The 18,497-nt window shown below is 44.2% G+C and overlaps 1 protein-coding gene across 2 annotated transcripts in view; it reads left to right on the top strand.

Moving 5' to 3' along the window:
- Positions 1–15,401, top strand: part of swt1 (SWT1 RNA endoribonuclease homolog) — a 73,043-nt gene extending 57,642 nt beyond the window's left edge. For both annotated transcript variants that reach the window (XM_063201260.1, XM_063201259.1), the window contains exon 19: positions 10,923–15,401. In XM_063201260.1, coding sequence (XP_063057330.1) covers positions 10,923–11,013 — 91 coding nt within the window. In that variant the 3' untranslated portion in view covers positions 11,014–15,401. The remainder of the gene's footprint in view (positions 1–10,922) is intronic.
- The last annotated feature ends 3,096 nt before the right edge of the window (positions 15,402–18,497 follow it).

Raw genomic sequence — 18,497 nt, 5'->3', positions numbered from 1 at the left:
ACTGAATTTCGCCTCTCTTCGTGTTCGCTCGTTTCGCCGGCTATGTGTCCCAAGCGAGTCTGTCTGTCGCCAGTGTGGAATCACTAACAGTGGCCCTGAGGCAGCCTTGTCTCCTAAAGCAGTTGGGTGCATTTCAAAGGTCATCTTTGGGTCATTTCACATGACATCAGATTCTCTTTGGGGCCCGACCAACATGGATTTTAATTCAACTTTGTGTGCCTTTTATAATTCATACCCAGATGATTGCTGTGTTCCATAATGTTTGTGTAATTTCTAGAGCCAGAAAATAGATTTCATGCAACATCAAAACTAACATTGTGTGACCTACATTGACTGACATAATCAAGGATGAATGTGTGGTGTCCTACCCTCTTAATTAGCTCAATAAGACCCGGTCCCTGTTATAAATTAGCTATTATCAGAATGGCAATGACCAAATCATAATGTATTTTAAGGCCCTGTACACTGTCATAGTGGTGTAGTACTGTGGTTGTAAAGTTTTTTCAGTGACTATTACAACGGTCCAGTGGTGGAACGTTTTGTGTTTAAGAGGCTACGACTTTCTTAATCTGTTCTCCCTTAATATTGGTGCCAGTTTCATGAAAATGCAGTACTGGGGTTCGACCTTGCCACTAAAAGGGCACACAGTTAAATTATAATCAGTGACGGTCGGGCCCCAAAGTATCTGATTTCATTGTCTTTGTCCTCGAATATGAAAACAGTGCCGAGTGAAGGACTTCAAAAAGAGTTTTAGTCATTAGATAAATGAAATGGATAAAGACAATCCAGAGAGAGAGACAATACGTAAACAAATGACGTGATTTCCATGAATATTTCAGTTTTGGCTGAATGGGTATTTGGGGTGAGTCATTTATTTCTCTTCGGCTCTCCCTTAGTCGTCCTCATCTCTCTTTGTCTCTCACTTTGTCTCCCTCTTTCTTTCTTTCTTTCTTTCCTGCTATCTCTTATTCTCTCGCTCTGTCTCGTTGTCGGCCTCTCTTTTTTTCTCATTCTATCGTCTCGGATCAAAGATTCAATTAGACGTTCCAATTTGTGCATGCGTGTGTGTGCGTGTGCGTGTATGGGCGATGGAGAGAGAGGGCGAATCACAGTTTGTGTGCCTGTCTTGCATACATTTGTGAACAGAAATTGGCTTAAAGGGACACTGTGCAGGAAATGGTCAAAAAAGGTACTGCAACTATGCTGCTCATTGAAACTGGGCTGCCTATTGCCAAATTTGATCTTTACATGAAAGTTTACTAAGTAATAAACAAATGTTTTCTAGCATGGTCCAAGTAGTCATTTTTGCAGCTAAAAATGGCTATTTTTGGAAATTCAAAATGGCGGACCATGGAGAAGATCCCCCTTTTCATGTATGAAAAGTGAAATTTTTCCAGTCATAATGAATGTTTAGAATTTGATGGTGGTGGTAAGTATTCATGAAAAAGGTAACATTAGTGAATGGGCAGCATGAATTCTGGAAATAAACAGCTAAAAATCTCACACAGAGTCCCTTTAAGTCTGTCTGTGTGTGTGTGTAATTGAGACTCGCATGCTCAAATAAAAGCATGCACGACACATGCACACCCACAGACTAGAGAGCCCAATGTAATGGAGAAAGACACAGAGATTGACAGTGATGAACAGAGAGACTGATGACTAAGACTAGTACATAATTAAAGAGAGTGAGAGACAGAGACAGATTGAGAGAGAGAGACCGAAAGAGAGATGGATAAGAGCGGGAGGAGATGATGAGGAGTGAGGTAGATGGAGAGAGAGAAAGATGGAGTGTGGGAGAGAGAGAGAGAGAGAGAGAGAGTAGTAGTAGAGGGGAAGAAAGTGAATGAGGAGAGGAGCTGACACTGATGAGTATGAAGCAGGGGGTGGAAAGAGATGTGTGAGAGTAGATGAGCTGAGAAGATGGTTAGGAAGGAAATGGGGGTGAAGGATGGAGGGATAGATAGATGGGAGGGGGGAAAAGGCGTGCACAGACACACTCATACACAGACACACTCATACACACACACTCAGTCACTTACACCCTTGCTCTCCATCTTCATCTCTCTCTCTCTCTCTCTCTCTCTCTCTCTCTCTCTCTCTCTCTATCTCTATCTCTATCTCTCTCTCTCTCTCTCTCTCTCTCTCTCTCTCTCTCTCTCTCTCTCCCTATCTCTATCTCTATCTCCCTCTCCCTCGTCTGTCTCTGACAATCCCTCTTCATGGGTTGTGCCCGATGCGATTAAATGGGATTAAAAATAGAGATTAGTATTAATATGTAATCATAACAGGCGAGGACATTTTACGATGGGCCCCTACGTAATAAAATAACAGAAAGTGTGTTGGAAAAAATCTAGTATTCACAGTAAAGTGTGTGTGTGCGTGTGTGCGTGCGTGTGTGCGTGCGTGCGTGAGTGAGTGAGTGAGTGAGTTAATTAAAGGCCTCACTAGGGTTCTGTGAGAGGCTTGAGGCAGAGGCAGAGTGCTTGAGGCAGAGTGCTTTAATTTCGCACACACACACACACACACACACACACACACACACACACACACACACTGAATGTGCTTCATGCTGTGCTAGATTAACATTGTTTGTACCTGTACTCAAAGCAAAAAAAAGTGAAAATCAGACAGGATATCATCACTAATGATGTTCTGCTCTGCACTCATTTGTTGCAATTACCGAAGCACATTGAAGTACACACTCACTCACACTCTCTCTCACTTCACTTTTCTCTCCCCCCCCCCCTCTCTCTCTCTCTCTCACTCACTCACTCACTCACTCACTCACTCGCACACACACTCACTCGCACACACACTCACTCGCACACACACTCGAGCACACACACACACACACACACACACACACACACACACACACACACACACACACACACACACACACACACACACACACACACACACACACACACACACACACACACACACACACACACACACACACACACACACACAGGTATTGGCTATAGCAAATATATGGGTGGTTTCTTTATTCACTATGCAACCATACAATATGTGAGAATAGTCAGTATGTATTGTATTGAAATGGGGGCCCTTCAAATGACATTTCCCGGGCCCAGTCAAAGCTGTCAGCGACCCTGCATGCAACTTCAGATGTTGCACAATGAAACTGAAACACCTGTCATTTTTGTGTGTCAAGTTTCATGGCTAAAGTGGACCAGCCTAGTGGGGCAGTCTTAATTGCACATTGCACCATTAACAACAGTCTGAAGGTTCAATTAGCAGGGTGAGCGCACAGTTTTGCTCAGAATATTGCAATGCAGACAACATTACGGGTCGGGTGACATATCAGAGTTCAAAAGAGGACACATTGTTGGTGCATGCTTGCTGACGCATCTGTGACCAAGACAGCAAGTCTTTGTGATGTATCAAGAGCCAAGGTATCCAGGGTAATGTCTGCATACCACCAAGAAGGATGAACCACATCCAACAGGATTAACGGTGGACGCAAGGGGAAGCTGTCTGAAAGGAAAGTTCGGATGCTAACCTGGACCGAATCCAAAAAACATAAAACCACAGCTGCCCAAATCACGGTAAAATTAAATGTGCACCTCAACTCCACCAGAGCTGTCCGTCGGGAGCTCCACAGAGTCAATATACACGACCGGGCTGCATAGCCGAACTTGTCTAAAACCACGTGTTTCAGTTTTATTGTCTAACCCCTCTATACAGTCATAGGAAAAAGTTTGTACACCCTTTGAAATTTCTGTCAAAATTGTATAAACTTTTTCCTATGAGTGTATGTAGCAGGAGCTTCCATAGGGAGTGTATCAGACAGGGTATTGCATGATATGGATGTGTGGTATGGATGTGACTGACTCTGCTTATGTTTTTTTTTATTTTTTTTTTATTGATTTCAACAAGAACATACAGAACAAGACTCGGCTCACACATACTTTAATACACATACAGACAGAAAGTTGGCTCAGTATTCCTTGGACGACATCAAACAGAGGGAAAAGAAACAAACAAAAAACATTGATAGAGTAAGACAATAAAACTGGATGCAAGTCCTTTTTTGTAATTATTGTCACATGAAGCCTCTGATCAGTATGGTTTCAATGTTTATGCCTATGAAGGACATAAACGGTTCCCAGATTCTGCGAAATATATTGTCCTTTTCATGCAGTTTGCATGTCAAATAGTCCAGTGATACATACTGTATTATAACATTATGCCATTGCATCCTTGAAGGGGCGTTATCAGAAATACAATTTAACAAAATGCATTTTCTAACACAGAAAAATAGCATTCTACACAATTTCCCCTTATATTTGTCACTGACAGAGCAATTTGAAATACCAAGTAGCATACAGAGTGGGCCAAAATCTAGTGGTGTACCCAACATCGTGCTGGCCCTGCTTATGTTAAGGCCAACGCTGTGCTGTATTTGCCCTGGTCTGACGCTTTGCCCTTGAACCCATGGGCAGTGAACTGTTTGTCGGTACATTTTGATTGCATTGTGTCAGGGTGTTATCGCTATGTTGTCAGGACGTTATCGATGGTGCTCGGCTCCCATTGGTGCGTGCGCTGGCTCATGTGGGTAGGCATGGGGGAGGCGATCTCCGTGGTAACACTGGACACTGGAGCAGGAGGTCATATGTGTGTGTGTGTGTGTGTGTGTGTGTGTGTGTGTGTGTGTGTGTGTGTGTGTGTGTGTGTGTGTGTGTGTGTGTGTGTGTGTGTGTGTGTGTGTGTGTCTCTGAGAGTGTGAGAGATGGAGAGAAAGAGGTGTGATCTATCACTCACACACCACTGCACATATTGCAGCTCTCTGACACATGGAGACACACAAATGCACGTATATCTACAACCACACACACACACACACACACACACACACAGGGGGCTGGTCATACGTCAGAGTATTGATTGTTTGAATGTTACCAAAGTTGCTAGGGGACTAATGCACTAGGTTCATATGAGGTTGAGTGGAAGTCTCTGACACTGTGTGTGTGTGTGTGTGTGTGTGTGTGTGTGTGTGTGTGTGTGTGTGTGTGTGTGTGTGTGTGTGTGTGTGTGTGTGTGTGTGTGTGTGTGTGTGTGTGTCTGTGTGTCTGTGTGTGTGTGTGTGTGTGTGTGTGTCTGTGTGTGTGTGTGTGTGTGTGTTTATGTAAGGACTGATCATTGCTTCTTGCTTTTTCTGATGTTAGGAAGACAAGCTTAATAGAAAGAGAGTGCCGTCATGTTTTGGCCCCAAATTAGCCCATAACGCAGGCGATTTCACTGATTAGCCGTCTGTACATGGTAGAAGAGCAGAGCTCTTTCACACACGCACGCACACACAAGTACCCCCCACACACACACACACACACGCTCCTGGCATAAGAGTTGAGCTCAGATGTTTTTGAGAGCGGCTGAAACCAATCTTGCAGGATCAAGTCATCACTTAAATTCACTTAAAAGAAGCACTCATCACTTAAATTGTCTTGGGCTGATTCAAAACTTAGTGCGTGAGTGCGTGAACATGCCTTGAGGAGGAAAATTCGTATCATTCACTAAAATAGCCTGACCAGAGGCGTGTGTTCACCGAACAGCGTTTGTATCATACACTGACGGTTCCTACAAGGAAGAGTGCAGAGACTGGATAAAATTAACTCCTAGAATTTCTGAAGAAGAATGCTTATCTCGATGGTGAGTGCTCGCATTTTAAAGGAACGTTGGTGGTGTAAAAACCCGGTGGCAGGTGGTCTGATGAGCCATATTCTACGTTCGTAGCAGGTGGAATAAGGCAGGTCTGGCTAGCTGGCAAGGCAGTGGGGTGAATATCTCCACGCTTTTTATCTGAAAATTCTGGATGCTGTAGGCCTAGTGCTTGGCCATTAATGGCAGCGCTCACCATTAATGACCCAAATAAATAGGCCTGCCATTATTTTATTGTTGGAAAGCCCGCTACGCAGCTTATGAGGTTACTACCTAGGCTACCAAGCCTACCTCAAAAATACCAAAATGACCACTGAAAATAATATAAAAACACCAGAGGACTGGAATGTGGCAGTGTCCTTTACTTTCAAGCGTGGGGAAACATATTAAAAATCGCAACAAAAATCACACCTTTCAGTTAATGCCGCAACAAAATTGCAACAACACAGTAAGAAGCTCCGCAACTTTTATCGCGATTTTCTGGAAATCCTCGTGCACCATCTGGCAATTCAGATCGCGAATTTTTGAGAAAATGCCTGCAATTTCCTGGTGGGACTGAAATTCATACCAAAAAACAAATCATGTGTTTTCAGTTTGTGCTGTTATTTTGTGACTGCCAGTTTACCTTTGGGCCATCAGTTGTGTCATGTTGACGTCAGGTGGATAGACAACTGACATTGCTGTTGGAAAATGGTATTTTTTTGTTTACATGTGTTCATGCACAGTTTTGATGCCCTCCATGAAAATCCACAATGCACCGTAAATAGCTACGAAAATAAAGAGTATGCATCAAAAATGAGATGGTGTGTCCAAACTTTTGGCCTGTACTGTATATAGCTGTATATTGCATTATCAAGGCTGTGGGGATTGAAATAAAGGTAGAAACACAATGTTGTATTGGTTTCCAGGGATATTGTTTTGTATTGAGGCTGTGTGTGCCTGTGCCATGTTAAGTGTCCATGAGCCCTTTGCGTGTGTGTGGGTGCGTGTAGCAAGTGTGCTGGCCTCTTGTAATAGCAGCCATTGTAGGAGGCAATGTAGGTCAGTTTCTCAAAGTAACATTTCTAACACAATCACCATGTTTTTTATATACGACATGTCCTCTGTCCTCCAGCAAAAACTAGGATCATGTGCAGCACTTGAAAGAAGAAGAGTGTGTTTGTTGTCCTGTGTGTGTGCGTGCGTGCGTGCGTGCGTGCGTGCGTGCGTGCGTGCGTGCGTGCGTGCGTGCGTGCGTGCGTGCGTGCGCTTGCTCGTGTGTGTGTTTGTTTTTGTTTCTGCGCGTGCGTGTGCGTGTGTGTGCATTTAGTGCTTGAGGGTGTACAGTATGTGTAAGTTCAGGTCAGTAGATGTGCTGAGACTTGCCTGTGATGTGCAAAGGGGAAAAGGTGGCCATGCAAAATGGAGGAGATGAAAGAGAAGAGGGGAGGGAAACAAATAGGAGAAGAGAAAAGAAGACATCAGAAGACTGGGGAATAACTCTGTATATCAGGGGTGGGCAACTTTCATGATAAGGAGGGCCACATTTTTTTCATTGTGAACATTGGAGGGCCAGATGACTGCGGATCTGACTGCAGCTTGCAGATTCAAGGTGCAGTTGGTTGCTCAGTGGCCGTCGAAAAAGTTTGGAAGCAATGGGTGTTCTCTGTCAGCCAACAGTGTAATTTTAACAGATTGACTCAGTAGTGGTTTAAAAAAAGTTTGTTCATTATAATTTATAAGTATGGTTTATGTATGGGCCGCATTTAGTAAGGAGGCGGGCCGCATGTGGCCCCCGGGCCTCCAGTTGCCCATCCCTGCTGTATATGCATCTTCATATTTTTAATAATTCACTTGCTCTCTCTCTCAGCTTACATGTTTGCTCTGGGTGTGTTGTGTTTGTGTGATAAAAAAGAAAACTCAATAAATAAGCAATTCATAAACAATGTTGTGGGTACAGAACAGGGGAGAGGAGACAGAAGGGAGAGATCATGGGGAGAGGAGAATGAAGAAGGAGGAAAGGAGAGGAGAGAGGGGTGGGAGGAATAGGAGGAAAAGAGGAGAGCGAGAGGGCGCGTGTGAGAGAAGAGTGGGAGAGGAGGGAAGACTGGGGATGGGAGGAGGAGAAAGGGAGGCGAATGAGAGAAAAGTGGGCGGGATCAGAAGAGGAGTTGAGGAGAGGATAGAAAGGAGGGGTGAGAAGAGGAGAAAGAGAGGGAGCGAGAGAAGAGAAGAGTGGGCGGGATCAGAGAGAAGAGCGTGAGTGAGCGCAGCCTGCTGAATTCCTCTCTTTCTTCTCCCTGTTATGCAACAAGTGATGGGAACACAAGGCAGAACACAAACAACTGCCAACGGAAGAAACAAAGAAAGAAGTGTGTGTGTGTGTGTGTGTGTGTGTGTGTGTGTGTGTGTGTGTGTGTGTGTGTTGTTGTCATCGTCCTCATTTCTTTCTAAAGCCTCCTCCATTCCTTCGTCTTTCACGCATACACAATTTCAGACCCTTACAAAAGCACACAGACACAAACACACACACACACACACACACACACACACACACACACACACACACACACACACACACACACACACACACACACACACTCAACTCTGACTGGTGGAAATGAAACCAATGCCAGTTTCCAGCTCTTTGTGCAGACAGACAGACAGACACACACACACACACACAGCTCGGCTCAGAGTGAGCAGCTCCGCTGTTTAAACACACACGCAGACGCGCACACACATACACACAAAACATCGCTAACAAGCTGCGCTCAGTTCACAGTCATCTGCTCCAGCAGCCAAGCTGAGATGCAGCCCAGAGCAACAAGGTGTTCCACAGCTAAACACATAAGGCCCCAGCAGAGGAAACAGCCCTCATTAGGAGCCCTAAGAGTGGCCAGGGACTGGGGAGAGAGAGATGGGTGCCGCAGCTCAATGACTCTACTGGGAGGGAGAGCTCACTAGCAAGAGCTATTGAGTGGCTGGGGACTGTGGAGAGATGGGTGTTTTGAAACTGGGATATGCAGCTCCAGTGGGCCTACTGGGAGAGAATATGAAGAGCTCATTACTCTACCAAAACACACCAGCGCTGGGATCAAATGGGTGCTCTGCAGTAGTTTTGCCTTCCAAAAAAGTCTGAAATGAAAATTTTTGAATGGCAACGTTTGAACGACCTCAAAAGCAAATTAATTTGTGTACCTATTATAGAGGTAAGATTTAGTCAAAAATCCGTCCACCCTTTCAAGACATATTTCGCAAACAAAAGGAACTGAAAAGTAAGAGAAGGTTGCACTATGCATTTGACTTTTTTTCAGCGTTCTGCCTTCCTCAGTGTGTCTTACTTTTCAGTTTCATAATAATTTGGTCAGCACCCTAAAAAGAAAAAAAATCTGTTTGGGTGGAGCCTGCTCAAACCTTGACAAACTTTTGCAAACAAAAGCAAATACTCATTTGTGGTGGAGGCAGTTTGTGAGACGAAAGTAGCTGTCAGCTCAGAAGAACAATTATTTTTTGACAGGCAATTATTGCTCTGTCAACTTCTCTGACAAAGGCTTAGTTTGTCTATAAGATAACGTCAAGCTGATTTGACTTGATAATGTCAAGGTCGTACAAAGTGTGTGTTTAGTTGTCATGCTACTACGGTATGTCCGTCCGTCCAGACGCCAGTTTTCTTTTTGGAGGGTTTGCGTGCAACGCACGCACGTACGTATGTCTGGCCTTGTTTTTCCGCATTTCAATTATGTAAGTTGCAGGACGACTTCTGTTTTTTGCAACAGGTTTGACATTCCCCGATCAGCAGCTGTCCGTCATGTGATCATCTTACAGTCTGCTGCAGTGTGCTTGTCGTGTCGTGTCGGAATGTTGCGAGGTCATTTCCTCTTCCTGTTCTCGCTCTCCTCCGTCTTGTCCCTCCTGCCCTTCCTGTCTGTCACAGTGACAGACTTGAGTGCAGTGCAGAGCAGCTGCCTGGGTAGCTGGGTTGGCCTTGTTGGGTTGGGTTGGGTTGGCCCTGTTGGGTTGGGTTATGTTGGCCCTGTTGGCAAAGAGGTTGGATATATAATAAAGAGGAATCGAAACATGCCCACTCAATGCAAAAGCGTGTGCTCAAAATTCAGTCTCCTAAGGGGGCGTTGTCCCTCCTTCTTCTCTTTTCGTGGTGTTTGCACAAGACGTGCGCTACCACTATCTACAGCGGTGGACTCCATAAGGGGACCCCATTTCTTCTCAACCTCAAGACTCCGAAGGTCTCCTAATCGAAGGTCTCCTAAAGGGGCGTTCACCCGATGTAAAGTGGATACCGGAAAAGAACCCGCCTGCTTTATCTCCCTCTCATATACGATTCTCTGCTGTTGGGTTGGGTTGGCCCTGTTGGGTTGGGTTGTGTTGGCCCTGTTGGGTTAGCCCTGTTGTGTTGGGTTGTGTTGGCCCTGTTGGGTTGGCCCTGTTGGGTTGGGCTGGCCCTGTTGGGTTGGGTTGTGTTGGCCCTGTTGGGTTGGGTTGGGTTATGTTGGCCCTGTTGGGTTGGGTTGGGTTATGTTGGCCCTGTTGGGTTGTGTTGGCCCTGTTGGGTTGGGTTGGCCTTGTTGGGTTCGGTTGGGTCTGTTGGGTTGGGTTGGGTCCGGTTGGGTGTGGGCCTATCTGATAGCAGGAAGTTGTTTGCTTGGACCAGAGTGTCAACAAGGGGCCACTTGAGGACATCGTTTCTCTCTCCTGGCTGCCTTGCTGCCTTGCTGGCTCTCTCAATCATTCGCTGACTGACTCACTTGCTACTTGGTTGTGTGCGTGTGTGTGTGTGTGTGTGTGTGCGTGTGTGCATTTTAATTTTGTCTATGAAGGCTTTTAGACCTTGGGGAGAGTGAATGAGTGTTCATGAGTTCAGGATTGAGCAGTCTCTGTTTGTGTGTGCTTGTGTGCATGCAAGCATTTTGTGTGTGTGTGTGTGTCTGTGTGTGTGTGTGTGTGTGTGTCTGTGTGTGTGTGTGTGTGTGTGTGTGTGTGTGTGCTTGTGTAAGCACGGTGAAGTTTTACGAGCAGCCATAGTAAACAAGGAAATAAGCACCTTCCACCTTTTCTCGCTTTTATACCCAGCTATTACGTCTGATTTTCTTGGCATACGTGTGTTTGTACTGCACAGCCAGACATCCTCTTGCGCATGTTTTCCTGGATGTGCTTCCTAACGGCCTTCCTCTGTGTGTGTGTGTGTGTGTGCGCGTGTGTGTGTGTGTGTGTGTGTGTGCGTGTGCGCGTGTGTGTTACAGACAGAAGCTGTGTTTTGGCGCTTCCCAGCTGTCGGAGGTGCGGGACAATCTGGAGAGCTGCGCTGCTATGGTGGCGAGCAGGTGGGGCTGACGGACGGATCACCTCCACAACACACACACACACACACACACACACACACACACACACACACACACACACACACACACACACACACACACACAGTCAGCGCTCTACTATCCCCAGAATACCCTTAGTGCTGCACCCAGCAGCCTCAACATCCCTCATTTCTCACATTATTCACTCCCACCCCAAAACACACACACACACACACACACACACACACACACACACACACACACACACACACACACACACACACACACACACACACACACACACACACACACACACACACACACACACACACACACACACACAATCAATAATTTGCTAAATTGTCTTTAGAAACACTTGATGCTACTACAGCTGTATCCCCACCTACCAGCACACCCAGAATCTAATCACAGTTAACACCCCATCCCATCAATTCAACACAAACAAAAAAAGTACACATGCATGCACAGGAAATCACCCACTTTGATCCTATCAACCCTATCCAAAAGCCAATCCGATTAGGCCACAAAAATCACCTCGAAATCCATGAGCCTGTACCTGAACCCTGCCAAGAATGCAAACCACCTGAAGACATGATGAGATGAAGACGTGATGATGCCAAGTCATAACAGCAGTCTAGAGCTACTGTACATCCAGCCATATGCCCTCCTCCTGGCTCCCTTGATGAAGTCTCACCACACCAGAAACCAGAAGTGGACCCGACCCAAAAACCCTCCCAGACAACCTCAGGGAGAAGATGTTTACAAGGAGCTTACAACCAAAGCGAATTTGTTTGCTGTTTTCGTTTGGTTTTGGCTTTTTGGCTTTTATACTCCAAGGACTTAAGCTATAAGCAACTAAACTTCTTTTGTTTTTTATTGTTATTTGACATTGAGGTTTTTTGTTTATTTATGAATTCAGGGACCATTTCTTAAAGTGATGCAAACAGTAGCAATACAGTATCTTGAACAGCACCACCCCATCTCTCTACTGGAGATTGTACAGGTCAAGGGACCCATGGTCATGGTACCAGTGCTTCATCATCCTTCATCATGCTCCCCAGTCTGAGGAGGTATTCCAAGACTATGGTTAAGTAATAACCCTGGCTGTGTTAACCTACACAAGCTGGTGAGCCTGCTAATACAGCCACGGAAACAAATTAGGAGACCACTTGAGTTTTTTTCAGATTTTACTACTTATAGGCATGTGTTTGATGAAAATGAACATTGTTGTTTCATTCTATAAACTACTGACAGCATTTACTCCGAATGTTTCCTACCCATATATTGTCGTTTAGAGCATTTATTCGCAGAAAGATACAATTACTCAAATAACACAAACGATGCAATGTTTTCAGACCTAACAAAAGAAAACAAGATGATATTCACTTTAAAACAAAACAGTAGCAATGTTTTAACTTGGGAATGCATCTTGCCATGTTATCCACCAAGTTTTTCACATCATTCTTAGGTGACTTCATTCCACTGCTGGTGCAAAGATTCAAGTCGCTAGGCTTTGTTTGATGACTTGTGCCCACCCCTCTTCCTTTTGATCACATTTCAGAGGTTTTTTTCCACAGGGCTCGGGACTGGAGATTGGGCTGGCCATGACAGGGTCTTGATTTGGTGGTCCTCCATCCACACAATAATTGATCAAGCTACGTGGCTCAGAGTATTGTCCTGCTGAAAAAGACAATCATCAGAGTTGGGGGACATTGTCCAAGTAGAAGGAAGCAAGTTTTCCTCTAAGATAACTTTGTATGTGGATTCAGTAGCGCAATCTTCACGAACATGAATCTAACCGGTTCCAGCCTTGCTTGAAGCACCCTCGAATCATTTCCTATTCTCGGCTAAATGTCACAGCTGGTGGAAGACACTGTGGTTTGTAGACCTCTCAAAGTCTCTGTCGAACCATGAGATGACGACGTGTTGGATTGGAAGTTATATTTAGCCAAGGATTGGTTATGTTCTGAGGGAGCTTCAGCAAGTTTAGAATTGGGCAGATTCATCTTTGCAAACTACTTAAATCACATATATCTTGGACCAAAACTTGCCTCCTTCTGCTCTGACAATGCCCCCGAACTCTGAGGACTGTTATTTTTATCAGCAGGACAATGCCCCAAGCCACAGGGCAGTCATGGTACCGTTTCGTCGTACTGCTCCCTTTCGGGCGCCATTAGGGGCTGCCCCCTTGTACGGGTGAGCCATAAATTCAATTTGGTTGTGTGCAGTGTACACTTGTGTGCTGTGGAGTGCTGTGTCAGAATGACAATGGGAGTTGGAGTTTCACAGGGGCTTTTTTCAGCTTTCACACAGCTTGGTCAATCAAGGTTTGGATGGAGGACCACCAGATCAATACCCTATCATGGCCAGCCCAAACTTGAGGCCCGAGCCCCATTGAAAACCTGTTTAATGTAATCAAAAGTAAGATGAATGGTCACAAGCCATCAACCCAAGCTCAGCAGCTTGAATTTTTGCACCATGACTGGAATAAAGTCATCTAAGAGCAATGTGAAAGACTGGAGAAAAGCATACCAAAACGCATGAAAGCTGTGATTAAAAATTAGGCTTATTCCAACAACTATTTGTTTTCTTTGCTTTTTTTGAGGTCTGAAAGCATTGCATCTTGTGTTAATTCGACTATTTGTCCTTTTCTGCTGATAAAAGCTGTAAATGCGATATTTTCATTCGAAATTCAAAGGAAATGTCAGTTTTATGGGCTGTAACTAACGATTATTTTAATAGTCGACTAATTGATAGATCTAGTCATGATTAGTTACGATTAGTCATGAAAAAAAAGACTTGCTCCAACCTCCGACAAACCTTCCTGGCTTCTAGCGCAGAGAAATGAAAAAAATCTTACAGCTCACAATGAGCTTTAAATCATGATAGTAGCTTATTTACTCCAACATACAACGTCCATTTCATATGTGCTGGGCAATGTTAGGTTTAGTAATAATAAAACATTAGTAAAGTAAATTAAAAAAGCATTGAATTAAATGAAACGATTAGTTAAAAATGACATTTTGTGTCGACATTTTTTTATTGTCGATTAGTCACGATTAGTCGACTAATCGTTGCAGCCCTAGACAACAATGTTCATTTTAATCAAACACATGCCTACTTTGTAAAATCAGTCAAACGAATCATTTCGAAATTGTCTCTGTTTCTTTTCCGCTACTGTATTTAGGTTGTGGATATCAGTTAACTGAAGAAGAGGACTCCTGACTATTTTTATTAAATGATTTACCCCTTGCCGCCAGATTAACTTCACCTGATTTGCTACTGAACTGCCGTCTTGGAATATCCCCCTGGCTTATGGATCTGTGGGAAATTAGGTTATGGTTTGGGATAATGACTTGCATAAGTCAATAGTCTGGTACTGGCCCAAAGAGAAAACAAAAGGGGAAATCCTTCTGGAATAGGTAATGAAGGGACCTGAAACGTAGCCAGATTTGTGTGTTTGGGTTTTAAATGTTCACAAAGCGTTCCTGAGAGGCTTCTGTGGAGTGGAAAACAGTGCTGCTGGCTTGAGTTACCGTTTTGAGCGCCACAGTGGAACTCTACACCACCACCACTGCCACCGCCATCGACTTGGCTGGCTGCGAATGAGAGCATGGGCTCTGGAGAAAGCCTCACATGCGTTACCACTCCTCTCGTTCCCCACCCTCGACCAGACCAGTCTGCCGTCTTCCCCCTCCTCCCCTCTTCCTCTTCACCTCAACCCCACCTACTGTAGTTCCTCTAAGCTCACTCCAGCCATAGGCATGTACAGTATAGAGCTGTACGTCTATGACTCCAGCTTTCTAACCCCTCCCTCTCTTACCTCACCTCAATCCACACCTCACCCACTTCCTGTAGGCAGGAAAGTAAGCAAGCAAGCAGGCGAGCGGGCAGGCAGGCAGGGAGGGAGGCAGGCAGGGAGGGAGGCAGGCAGGCAGGCAGGCGGGCGGGTTAGGAGGCAGGCGGTCTGTAACCCTGCCCTCAGGCAGTGACACATCTATGCTATCGGTTGGCCTCTGTGGTTATGTGTTACATAAGCGCTCTCTCGCAGCCAGTCAGCCGTAGAGGTATGCACATCTGTGACGTCATGACAGTGCCAGCTTTTGTTCTGCACTGTGGCATTGTTTTTCCCATTGTTCATCAGGCAGGAGAGTATGCCCAATATGTATAAATACAGGCAAAATATTTTTATTACTTATTTTTTATTACATATTTACACTGACTTGCTACAAAAGACGTTATTTTATCATGACTAACTTATTTTGCACATTTTTTTCCATTTTGTTATGGCAACAAGAAAATGACTGAAAAAACTTCTTCACAGAAAAATGTACATAGTTTTGTGGCAGTATTGTTTTTGCAAAGATTGTTTTATTAAAAAAAATGAATTGCTGAAAACTTTTTTGTGTGTTCAATGTGTTCTTCATTCTATTCAGTGTGTTATTACAGACATGAGAAAGAAAACGATTAGGATGATGACTGCCCTATAAGTAAGGAAATTGTGTACGCTGTTATTGCAATGATTGTAAGAATTAAAATAATGCCGTTTTCATAGTGGTGCATTACACACACAGAGACACAGACACAAACGGGATGTATTAGAGTGATGGTTTAGGAAGCACAGGCCAGCTGTAGGAAGGAGATGCTTTTCGTACAAAAGTAGTTACCTTATGTAGTACATTGTCTGGTGTCTCCGGAAACAGGCAACGAAGCTCACTTGGTGACGTCATTACTTCCGGTCAGAGTGGCCACATCAATGGACATCAGTCCAGTTGACCTCAATAGAATTGCCCCCCAGCCAATAAGACGTCAGCAGCAGGCCTGAATGCCATAGTGTTTCCACATCCAATAGAACATCAGCAATCAGCCTTAAAGGAACAGACCACCCTTTTTTGATTTTCACATATTTGTAGTATTTCCAAGCATTATTCATGAATGTGCATATAATTTTCGTTTATGTGTTTGCAATTGCCCCGTTTAACAGTATAGCCACATTAGGCATAGCAATGCAAGTCTATGGTACAAAATAAAACACAATCAAATGTACTTATAAACCATTTTAAAATTAATGTAAAATTCACTGGAGTGTAAAACGGCAATTTAATTCCGTCCAGTGACCACTTGTGGCTTGATGCTAAAGATACCAGTTACTTCCAGTGATTATGCTAAGCTATGCTAATAATTCTGATCCAATAAATCTAAGTACTGAAAATACTGAGACGAAAATGATATGCACATTCATGAATAATGTTGGGAAATACTGCAAATATGTGAAAATCAAAAAAGGGTGGTCTGTTCCTTTAATAGAGCAGCCCTTCCAGCTAGCTAACCAATAGAACATCATCTGTTGGCCTGAATAGTGCAGTCATCCTTCTCCGATAGGTCAGGATATCAGCGACCAGCCTGAATTAACCAATGAGACACCCGTGCCAGTGGCTGGCCTGAATAATCTGAGTTGTCCATTCAGCCTCAATGGCCTGCTTCCTGCTTTGGGCACCACAGGGATTACGCATACGCTGCAGTCACGTTACAGGCTTAACGGCGCCCAGCGGCTATTTCTGTGAATGAAGGTGGGCGGGGATTAAGGGGGAAGAGGGATTCTCTGACTGAGCTAGTTTGATGGGCGGGGGTCAGGGGTCAGGGGTCAGCCACTGTCCTGCAGGTCATACTGGGCAAGAACAAAGTCAAGACCTGAATGAGGTCATTTTACCAGACCTGAGAAGACCCTGCAGACAAGCAGATGACAAAGATGTCATCATGACAAAAAGCCACAAGCAGTTGCCATCCAACATCAATTCACATTCGAAAGATTGAAGGGTGATATTTTTCATCTGATTACGAGCGGAAAAAGATGCCAGATTAAGGATTTAAATTCTTTAACTTGCATTTAAGGTTGTGTACATGACCTACCCTATTACCCCCCTCAAGAATGAGAATGCAGGGCTCATGGGGGAAAGGGCTTTCCATCTATTCAATATGCAAAATCATGCCGTTCTCATTCAAGAGAAATTGATTACCCCTTCATGTAATACCTGACCCAGGTGCAGTACTACAAAAAGTTGAACTAAATAAATGATTTAACATGCACTGCAGGTAGGTCTATGCCCACAGGCTGTGTATCCTTTGAAGGGCAAGTTAATCTTTACAGCAGTGTGCTTCATCAAATGCCTCTGGCAGTAGGCGTGACGCCCACACCTCCAGACCAGGGACGGAAAGAAACTTTATACAGAATGTGAACCTTATGCACCAACCTCCAAAAAATACCGTAAGTTTAAACAAGTTCACCAGAGACTGAAGAGGGAAGTATTTTTGTGGGTCAAAATCTAGCTATTTGCATATTTTATCAACTGTAGGTTAGTAGTGCCTGGCAAATGTTCAATCCCTTCTCCAGCACCATCTTAAATCCAGATTAGAGTAATCCCAACTGAATTAGTAGTAGGCCTACTGTACCACATCAGCAAAGGAGACCTGCACACTAAAACCCAAGGTGCAGTGACTGCCTCAACTGGTTTTAATGTGGTGATCCGACAGAACACAAGAGGTGAAGAAAGGCAAAGGACAACAGAAACCGGTTTCACAGGTTGAAATGGTTTTATTAGTTTTAAGAAATCTTATAACAAACGTGATACAGGAATTTCAGCTCCCTAAATCGCTCTACGTCAGGAGAGGAAATAAAAATAAAAAACAAACCTGAGCAACATCTCAGCCCGTCAAAAATTCTCAACACAAATGCAAAGAAAAAACAAAATGGAGGAAGAAATTTGCCCACCAGTAAAGTGTAGGTCAGGAGGAATAGAGAAAAGAAAAATGTAAAAAAGAAGCGCTTCAGTTGTGTGACTGAGCGAGTGGGTTTTTAACTTTTTTTTAAGTTTGGTAAAGCAGTAACAAAAGGGTTGTTAGCAGAAGCACTGGAGAGGAGGATGTGTGCGTGAATGTGCGTGAACGTGGGCTTGGACTGGCACTGGGCAGAGAGGTCAATCCCGGGTTCAGAAAATTAAAAATCCTGTTGCCACATTTTCCCTTCAACATAGTTGATCGAGTAGCTCATCTTCCCATTTTGGGTCTTCTAGTTCGATAGGGCAATTCAGAGCTTGTCTGACTAAGTGTGTGACAGGATTTTTTTTTTGTCCTTATCTGAACCCTGGTCTGACACCTCTGGCACTGGGCAGAGATGACCGCTCTGCCAGTTTTACTTGTGCGTCTCGGTGCGATCGCATCTATTGGTTAGTTAGCCGTGTATAAAAAACATATATAAAAAAGGCCATCGTTAAAGATTGGTAATGATGCAATCAATCATGCAGGTGTATCGTTACATGACCCAAACAGAACGCGGTGTTCAAGTTCGAGTGTGCGACAGCATGTTTTTATGAGTGTGCGTCTGTATGTGTGTGTTGTTGAGTAAGGCATTTGCACCACAGATCATTTAGTGAGAGTTAATACAATTAAAACCTGAAAATCACTTTCTAAAAACACGTCCACAAGTGCCCTCTATATTGG

This window comes from Engraulis encrasicolus, chromosome 6 (genome assembly GCF_034702125.1).
Source record: "Engraulis encrasicolus isolate BLACKSEA-1 chromosome 6, IST_EnEncr_1.0, whole genome shotgun sequence".
Taxonomy (NCBI): domain Eukaryota; kingdom Metazoa; phylum Chordata; class Actinopteri; order Clupeiformes; family Engraulidae; genus Engraulis; species Engraulis encrasicolus.
This window is presented reverse-complemented; position numbering and strand designations above follow the sequence as displayed.